At 43.2% G+C, this 9,727-nt stretch overlaps 1 protein-coding gene across 2 annotated transcripts in view; it reads right to left on the bottom strand.

Moving 5' to 3' along the window:
- Window positions 1–502: 502 nt before the first annotated feature.
- LOC143324425 (mannosyl-oligosaccharide 1,2-alpha-mannosidase IA) overlaps window positions 503–9,727 on the bottom strand; it is a 175,350-nt gene continuing 166,125 nt past the window's right edge. For both annotated transcript variants that reach the window (XM_076736888.1, XM_076736887.1), the window contains exons 9-12: window positions 9,241–9,460; window positions 6,111–6,283; window positions 4,203–4,318; window positions 503–2,066 (exon numbers count right to left, since the gene is read on the bottom strand). In XM_076736888.1, the coding sequence (XP_076593003.1) occupies window positions 1,925–2,066; window positions 4,203–4,318; window positions 6,111–6,283; window positions 9,241–9,460 (651 nt within the window). In that variant the 3' untranslated portion in view covers window positions 503–1,924. The remainder of the gene's footprint in view (window positions 2,067–4,202; window positions 4,319–6,110; window positions 6,284–9,240; window positions 9,461–9,727) is intronic.

Here is a 9,727-nt window from a genome sequence, read left to right as displayed (position 1 = left end):
AGGTGTCTGTAAGATTAATGTTACCCAATCCGTGACATTTAAGCGCCATCTCTTAAATTGCTATTAAATGTCAATCATGTCAATAATGTGCGCCGATTCTATTTAAAGCCGATGAAAAATCACTTCAAGCCTCCTCGCTGAAATTAGGATTCAGATGACATCAGCTAGAGACGAATCATTATTAAATCTCGCCTCGTCGGCTTGACACCGTGAGGGAGGTGCGATGGCTAAACCCCATTAGTCATTTTCTGGTCGTGATTGCTGGAACCTTCCGCAACCCCGAGACATCCCCCTTCAATTAAACCTGTAATGAACTTCCTGGAAGCAAATACCGAAACAAATGTAAGCAGCTAGAGTTTCTTTCCTTTTTGGAAGTGGCTGCAGCAACCTGCCAACAAATCAAAGAGTCAGAGGGAAAAACCACAAAGAGCAGGCATTCAGTTTGTTTTGGGCTCTGTAGACACGTAAACAAGGCCAAGAAAAACCACACAACAACAAGAAGTTGTTTTAAATGTACAAAGTTGCACAGGTCTTTATCAGTATTTGAAAAATATTCAACAATGAAAGTTAAATCAACCAGTAAGAATAAGTAATAACAATAATTAATATCAGCAATAACTAGACTTAAAATCAGAACTGTTTAGTTTTTTTTTTTTTTGTTTTTTGTTTGTTTGTTTGTTTTTTTTTTACTGAAACACCTGAGGGAAGCAAATCAAAAGAGAACCCAGAAAAAATAACCACTGAAGTTTAGAAAAAAAAACAAACAAAAAAGATCACAAAATAAAGTCAAGACAAGCTCACACTGGGGTCACTCGCTTCATCTGTATGTACAGCACATTCGCTCCACAACTGTGCAGGACAGCAGTGATGAAAAGAACGGTGATGGAGGTGAAAACTCGTCTCCGCCGTCGCCTCTCGCTCGCAGCCTTTAACGTCAGTATCGGCAGCCGTATGGATTCACACGTAAAGGCAGGGCGAAGCAGAAAAACGACAACAGAAACAGGAAAACCCATTTGGAGCTGGCTGGAAAATGCGTTCTTTTTTTCCTTTATGCGTGTGTTACAACCACAGACGTGACAGTGCTCCGTTTGATTTGAAAGGCTGAGAGGACTGAGAAAGCTTTGTCCCGTTCACCAAATAACCCAAGCACACAGTGGAAAAACACGAGCCGACGACAGTCTGTTCATAAATGGTCCCTGGATGCATAAGACACCTTCCTGACACCTCCTAACGTGAAAAAAATTCATTCAAGCTTGTTTCAGTAAGAAACATGACATCAACATTAGTTCGGAGGCGGATTCGAGAATCACGTTTCACGTTTGTCTGTACATTATTCAATATTCTTTACAGTTCAACCCTTCTGGTAAATTTTACTTCCTGTCAAATCTCACCAAAAACACGTTACTGGAAAAGAGGGAAATAGAAATGCAAAGAAACCTTTGGTCAAAGAGTGTACTCACAAAGGGAGAAATGCAATGACGAGATAGAAGGAAATCATTCATCACTTAAGATTAACAGAACGATGAAATCAAAGAGCAAAACTCAAGTGGTTTTCTATACGTTTCTCTCTCTTTCTAACAATATGGCCCGTAGATCAACCCTCCTCCCATACATTTGGGTCTGACAGTTATACTGGTTTCCTCACAGAGGAAAGAAGGAAAGAAAAAGGTGCTCTTTTCATGAAAGTCATGTTTGTCTTGATTGTCCACAAAAGAGAAGTGCCAGCAGGAAGTTAGCCCGGCCAAAGGATATACAATCACAGCGTAAAACCACAACATCCTTTACTGGAAAGGAATTGAGAGTCCATGACACGCTCCTGAAAAGACTCTGAACCTGCACTGAATTGGTGTTTGCAATATTTGTGTGACTCTGCGTGTGCAGACGTGTCTGTAACTGTCTCCGCTGCAGTCGGCGGCGTTCAGTCTCATTTGGAGACCGTCTTATCCTGTGTCGCTTCGTCCTGCAGGCAGCTCCTGCGGATGATGGGCAGCGGATGGGCCTCTGTATTGAAGACCCAGTCCTCCAGTGGGAGAAGGTCGTCATCAGAGAAGAGGAGGTACAGATACCTGAGCAAACAGGTGAAAAACACCCATTTAGTTCAAACTGTACTTCCTTCTGCACGGTTAGTGTCAGTACATACAGTTACACAAAAACAAAATACTCTTATTCACATTCCTGCCAAGAGTTAGATGAGAAGACAGATCCCTCAGTCAATGCCTGTAAGATTAATATGAGGCTTCAGCCAGCAGCCCGTTAGCTTAGCTTATCTTAGCATGAAGACTGGGAACAGCAAAAGTATCTGCAGATACCCAATCAGATCAGGACTAGTCCCAAAACTACGTGATGGGACAAGAGCTGCAGCACTTAATCAGTTAGTTGTCAACTTTGAATCGCCAACTATTCTGAAAATCTATGAATCATTTTGAGAAATGTTCTAAGAAAAAGAAATTCTCTGATTCCAGCTTCTTAAATGTAGATATTTCCTGGTTCCTTTACTCTTGTATCACAGTCAATCTTGGCCTTTGGGAAGCACATTTTCTGGCATTTTACAGCCCAAACTAATCGATTAATTGATACAATAATCATTAGTTGCAGCTCTAATGGGGACACCTCTAGTCAAACGGTCCACCTTCCTGCACCCCTAAAGCTCATTAATGTTATATGTTAATTAGCGTTTCCTGGCTGTAGCTTCATATTTAGCGTACACACACACAACAGCGATATTGATCCTCTCATCTAATTCTCGGCAAGAAAGAGAATTAGTGCACATGTTTTCTCCGAGATGCTGCACTGCTTCTCCCAGTAACTCCATTACAGTCGGCTCTCTGCAGTAACACGATCTCTTACATGTGATGTGTAAGAGAAACCATATTTCAGTGACTTGATTTGTCCAGGAGAAAGAAAAAAAGACGTTTCTTCACCAGCATGCACACAACCAGGTTCCTAATCAGCTTTTTTACTTTGATACAAGCACATGGCAGACTTCAGACTGAGAGCATGGCCGTGGCAGCACGATGAAAGATAATTAGCTATACATCCTCATATTCTAACTCATTTCACACCAAGAGCTGCTTCGAGTTCAGGCAGTTTCCGCCACTACAGGAAGCAGATTCTCGTGTCACTAATACAGTTAAACTACGTGATCCGAATGTTTGAGGTCGAGGAGAATCATTGTTACTGTCTTGCTGCATGTATGTGTGGATTATCAGTTTCTGCAGCGCATGTAATTACGCTGTTTCCTGTGTAATCTGGCTTCTCTGACTAATCTGTCTTTTTGATGTAAAAACGTTTTTGAAACACCTTTTTCAACAGGATTTTTCTGGTAGGAAAGACAAAATCATTCTTCAAAGAGGCCAATCATTTTCTTCGAGACGTAAGCTTCTCTTATTTTTCCATTACAGCAGCTTCTCTGTCTATCTTCACATTAAAGGACACCATTACAGCCAATAAATCCCAAGATAAAAAACAAAACAAACAGCGTGGCTAAAACCTGACGTAGCTTCTCCCTCTGTTGTCCAAAAGCACTGAAGTAACACCAGTTATGCACTGGGTGACATGGTCCTTCATTACCATGTAGATGTGCACCAGATGTGTATTAATCCGCCGCAGAAAATAGTCCATTAAATACATCATTTACTCCTGTTTGAGTAACATTTGGTAAAGACCACAGTGCTGACAGGGCGGGGGAGTGTCAAAGTATGACAAGATGAAGCAGCACATCGTAGGTTATGGGATTTTTTGACATGAACAAACTACAGAATGAGACCAGTCTTATTTTTTAAGTCATGATTAGTCACTCGAATTTTGACGCGGATGCACATTAGGGATGCTGTAACATTGGTGAGGCTGCAGCACAGTCTGGCGTTGAAAGTTATCTGGTGACTGCTGACCTGAATATGAGTCCTGATGCCCATGTTTTCAGGAAAAAAAAGGCTTTTGACTGTCTGAATGGTTTGTTTTGCTTAATGACCCAAGAATAAGGGGAGGTAAAATTGCGGCGTCTAACTGCACACCATCTATTCGCCGTTCATGTTTATTTTACAAGCGATGTGAAGTATATCACATTCAAAGTGTGATTGGAGTCGCCTCAGCGGAGGAGCGAGTGTCTGTGTCTCATTGACCTCATGAGTGTGTTTCGTGGACAGGACAGACAGTAGACAAAATTCTGTGTTACAAAGAGCAGATGAGGAAATAGGACTTACTTGAGCGTCTCCGAGAGGAAGAAGCTCTGCTGCATGTTATCGTGGCTGACTGTCATGGTGTAGACGTCACGGATCCCAGAGAAGCCGGACTCCACTCTGCAGTGCTGCTCCAGGGCCTGACGGGAGACAGACGGCAGCTCTGACTGTCTGCCTGTAGCTTCAAAAGCATCTTTTTCTGGACAAAGTAAAGACTCCTTCTGGCAGTTCCCAGCTTGATTGTACAAATTGAATGAATAATACTTCATTCACTTATTCATGTATATTTATTCAGCCACTTAATCAGCTCTCACAGAGTGGCCTTTTCACTTCTGCGCCATGACAGGACCAAATATTGTACAAAGTGCACAGAGGAAATCACAGGGCATACGAGTAAGAGACTATTACCTCTTCCTTTGTTACTGTTATAATGCATAAAGAAAAAATCCTTCACTCGACAACAGTGTCTCCGTGCACGCATAAAGAAAGAGTAAATGATGGAACATGTCAAGCCCTTCAGCCGGCGACACAATTGAAGTCCAAGCAATGCTAAATCTGACAAGGGCTAATGGAGAGTGGCTGAGCTAGCCAAGCGGATTAGCACATTATTACCCCTGCTACAAAGGCCTGGCTTATACGTGCTAATTAACAAAGACCCCGACGTGTTAATGCTCGATGTTCATGAAGAGAAGCGTTGTGCACCGCTTTCAACCTTTGTGACCGATAATTAAAGGCCCGTCAAACTCGTCAGCCTGATCTCTCCACTTGTGTGCGCACTAAATTAATGCTAAATCTATCATGCCAGCCCTCTGCAGTTTACTACAGCTAATGTCCTGTCTATGCCACATTAATAATGGTGCTCCCGACACAACCTTCACCTCCTACTGGTGGGATTGCTTGATCTAAAAGCTAATGTATAGTGCCACACAATATCGAGGAAGCAGGTTGAGGGTAATTGAGGGTGTTAAAGGGGGCTTGACATAATAGGTAAGTACAATTTATAAAATCAGTCCAAGCCACTACTAAGAGTATAGGGTACAGAATTATACTGCACTGTGTCACCTACCTAAATTATTCTTTGCACCACTCTGGCCTGAATATAAGATTTTTTTTTTTTTTTTTTAAGGGTTTTTACATCTGAAAAATGGGTGTTTTATTATATTCCAGGACTAGAGATTCAGGTCTTCAGAGCAGCGGACTGAATGGAGCAGGTACTGGTCAATACAGAGTTAGTTTTGGATGTTGTGAGGCTAGCTAGTCTCTCAGTCTGCTTGTATTTCAGTTCATTTGGCCCAGATCAAGGTGCAATAGTTGTCTTTTGGTTCTGCTCCAGTATGTGTTCACGCTGCCTTTCTTAATGCGAACTGAGAGCTGTAAACATGAAGCCATATGGACTGACAGGTAGCTCAACGATTGGACTGTCTTGGCTCCCCGCAAACCCCCCCTCAGCAGCAGCTGTTTTTGGGAAAAGACTTCTTGAAGAATGGAAACATTTTCAGATAGTCCTGCTGGAAAAGCTTCCCTGAGATAGAAGCTAGTCCTCATCTCTGAAGCCTTTTCTCTCCTCAGAATGAAACACGTCCATTAAAACCGAAACCGTAATCATTTTTCAGACTTTGAGCACCTCGTTCTGGTGTTCTGTGATACTCGTAATGCCTGGCTGCTTGATGGATAATTTGTTCTCCTCTTTTTACTGTTCCTACAGAAAAACAATTGGAGGAACTTTTTTCTGTCGGGCAGCAAAGCACTTAAACATAAGCTATTGGAAACTCCTGTAGGGGCTTCCTACACACTTGTAGGTCACACTAACTTAACTCTTAGCTCCGTTTAATGCAGGACAATAACTCGTTGGTTTAATGTGTCTTCTCCTAAAAACAGGGGTCTTGTTCTGGCCAGTAGAATAAATGCTAACGCTGTGCAGGTGCAGCTCACCTCGACAGCCTCCCAGCCCCACTCTCTGTACTTGGGGTCGTGGGTCAGTCTCCACATGTACATGTAGCTCTCGATGACTTCTGGTCTCAGGATGTAATATCTGTCGCTCAGCCGGGTCGCTGTGGCCTCACCTCCGCCGTCAAATCTGAACGCCTCAGGTCCCAGTTTGGTGGCTGATGGAGACAAAATAAGTTAAAACATGAGATCAAAGTCGAACACTGATTTCATTTTGGCCTTCAGACATGAGCACGAGATCTGTTTTTCTAGTGTAAAATCCTCTTAAAAACACACTGAATTATTTTTTGAAGTTGACAAACATCACAGTGCACAGAACATGTTCAGTTTCTGTTAGTTAAAAAAAAAGAAAAAAGAAGGGGGGCTTGAGGCACGAGTGAAACAATTAAGACCTTCCTGCTGTCCAGATGGTCTGTGGGCTTTTCTTTCTCGCTTTCTTTCTACCTCCATTATATTTCTGCCACAATACAAGACGACATGGCAGCAGGGATTCTATTCATGATACAGCACAAAGGAGTCTGTTCCTGCCAAGGTCAGGACGGGAGCATCAGCGTCTTACATTCAGAAACGTTTGGCTGGAATGGAAAGCTGTACGACGCCATACGAGACATTTCTGAAATTTTGTTTCCACCTACTGTGCAATTTGCTTCGACTTTTTTTTTTTCTTCCTCTGGCTTATCATCTGTGATTTTGGCCGACCGCTATGTAGCCGCTAGGAAAATTGGAGCGTGTTAGAGGAAGCAGGTTCTTTGAGGTCACTGAGGGTCTGTGAGTGGCTGCGTCCGATTCGACCAGACAGTCATCTTGAAATAAGCAGTCAGTGTGACAGACAGCAGGGCCACCTGGTCAGCTGGTCCATTACACTGTGTGTGTGTGTGTGTGTGTGTGTGTGTGAGAGAGTGAGAGAGAGAGAGGTAAAGCAAGACGAGGAGAAACATGAAAGCAGGAACATATTTACTGTTCTACACAAACCCAGACTTTCCTCTACATGCATGAAGTGGTAATGACTGGAAGGACATTAGGAACAAGAAATAAGCACCTGTTGGTGTGTTGTGGCTGAAAAACCATAAAAACAGAAGATACAGTGAGTCAGTGGCTTCAAGTAAATGTCGTATAAATAGTCTAAAATGTGTAACGCAGGGCACTTTTCATCTGAGGTTGCCTGATAGCAGGCTGTCACTTTTAAATAAAGTCCTATGAAGAATGGGACGTCTTCACTATCAGTTGAGATCACCATGTTCACGTCATGCAGAGATCGAGACTGAGGGCAGTGAGCTTATGTGGAACATAATATTTATGGAAACAACCTCACCCAGGTAGATTTTGCCAATTAATATTAAGTGACTGTGATAATTACAGTTGAGATATCTCTTTCTCTGCCTGCAGTCGAGCAGTCGTTAAAGTCAAAGCCCTCGGTGACGCGTGCTGTTCGTCTCTCTCAATAGCAGAAATGCACAAAGCTACGCATTAAAATTCTATTACCGCTTTTTCTCTAAAACCAATAACCTTTTCCTCTTCCCGCTGCTTGCTTTGAGATCCCCATTTTCCAGCACAAGTCTGTTGCTGTGATGATGGCAGAGATCCAGAGGAGCAGCAGAAGGAGTCTTCATGGTATCAGTATTTAAGACGCAGCTAAATAGCAGCCACTTTACGCACATGCAAGAGCAAATCTCACTCTCTCTTTTTCCTGCAGACAGCTAGCTAATCCAAGAGCTGCTAAGCACCATCCATTCCTTTTAATGAGTGAAGAGAAACCTGGTGGATGACTATGAAAGAGAAAGCCAGAGAAGCCTTTTGGGCCTGCAGATCAAAAGTATTCCAAGCACATCAAGGAACCTGTTATGTGATGAGTCACATTAGCTTACTGGAGAAGCGAAGGCGAACGAACACTTGGAGGATGAATCCACACAGCCCACCCAGCAGTGGAGGGGGCAATAAAAAAAATAAATAAAAGCTTGAAATTAGCAGAGGAGATTATTGTCAGGGCCAAGACGGATGCCAGGGAAGAGGAGAGATCAAACGAAGGTCTTTCCAAAAAAAAATGTGGGCAGGCTTGATGCTGGCAACTGTTTCTCTGTTTTTTTGTTTTTTTTTTCAGCCTCGCTTTCTGTCTTGCTTTTTCCTCCTGGGTACATCTTGAGTCTGTGAGTGCAGCCATATCAGCACTCCTGTACTCTCCCTCAGTTACAGGTTGCAGGCACAGTGTGTTCGCCTGTGGACTGTATCGCAGTGTTTACTCTTCCACACTTCACCTCCGTTTCTCTTCATTCTTTCTCCTGAATTACAACAACGTCTGATTATCAGGATCAAACACACCCAAGTCTGCTGCCTACAACCGTGAGAATAATTGAGAGCTTTAATTCGTCGCTGCTCCTTATTAGGACGGTCTTCTCTCCATTGAGGTGAAGCCACAAAGAGCGATTCTTTTGAGGCAGGGCAAAAATTAGACACCTGAGGCCCTTTTAATTTACAACCCTGCTCTCTTAGACTCTCAGTTCTCTTTCTCAGAGTGCCACCACGCTAACCTTTCCTTAACAAGGCAGATGTACCACAACAATGAGAAACCATACGATTTCACAGGCTTTCTTGTTTTGATCATATTTGGACAAGATGGACATCATCATGTGTAAGACTTGAAACTAGTGATTGAGACCATAAACTCATTAGGAGGCTGTTTACTGAGGTAATTTTCCCATAAGCTTACAATCATTTGGACTTCTTTTTGCAACCAGTGAAGTCACCCCCTCCTGGCCATTAAACAGAATGCAGGTTTAACGCATTGGCTTCACGTCTCAGTGTGCCATGTGTTGCCAGTCTCACATTAGCCTGGCAAACGGTCAGAAATGATATAAAATAAAGTAAAAACTTGCAAAAGGAGAGCTTCTTAAAATCCCCAGTGAAGGCCACTGCATTGCCAGAACATCACGACCTTACTGTGAACAAATAAAACCTCCAACCTACCTCCACAACTCGTGCTGCCAGATGATCCTTCAGTTTGATGTGGTACATTTCTATCTAAACCAAACAGAGCAGGAGCTCCTCCTGAACTGAACTGCCGTGCAGCCTCTCAAAGAGTCCCTGCACACTCTTTGGCATCCCTGACATTTCCACTCACCTGAGCGACTGTAGCTCTCGTGGCATGTGTGTGTGATCTCAGCAGCCAGGTCCAGGTAGTGTTGCCTCTTCTCGGCCGCTCCATCGTCAGCCCCGATGCCGATCATGCCCCCAGAGAAGCAGGCCAGGTGACCCATCTTGTGATCCAGGATCCCTCCCCTCCACTCGGCCATATAGGTGAGACCGCCAGGCGACTTCTGCACCAGGTTAGCTTCAATTGCCTGCAGCAACACACATGGTCAGGAATATTTAAACCTGGTTTATGGACTGTCCGCTTACTTCATTATTAACAGATAATAAGGCTCAAACTGCATAATTAATATTTTGGTGCTAACACATAGGTACTTTTAATTATAACAGAGTATTTTCAAACTGTGGTATTGCCTGTTGACTTAACTGTGCTGCAATGGAGCCAGTTAAGACACAAAGTAGACTGGAGGCAACTTCTCAAACTAGTTTAGAGCTGACACTGACTCGAGCAGTCTTGA

This window comes from Chaetodon auriga, chromosome 8 (assembly GCF_051107435.1).
Source record: "Chaetodon auriga isolate fChaAug3 chromosome 8, fChaAug3.hap1, whole genome shotgun sequence".
NCBI lineage: Eukaryota > Metazoa > Chordata > Actinopteri > Chaetodontiformes > Chaetodontidae > Chaetodon > Chaetodon auriga.
The sequence above is the reverse complement of the archived record's forward strand: the minus strand, read 5'-3'. Positions and strand labels throughout refer to the sequence as shown.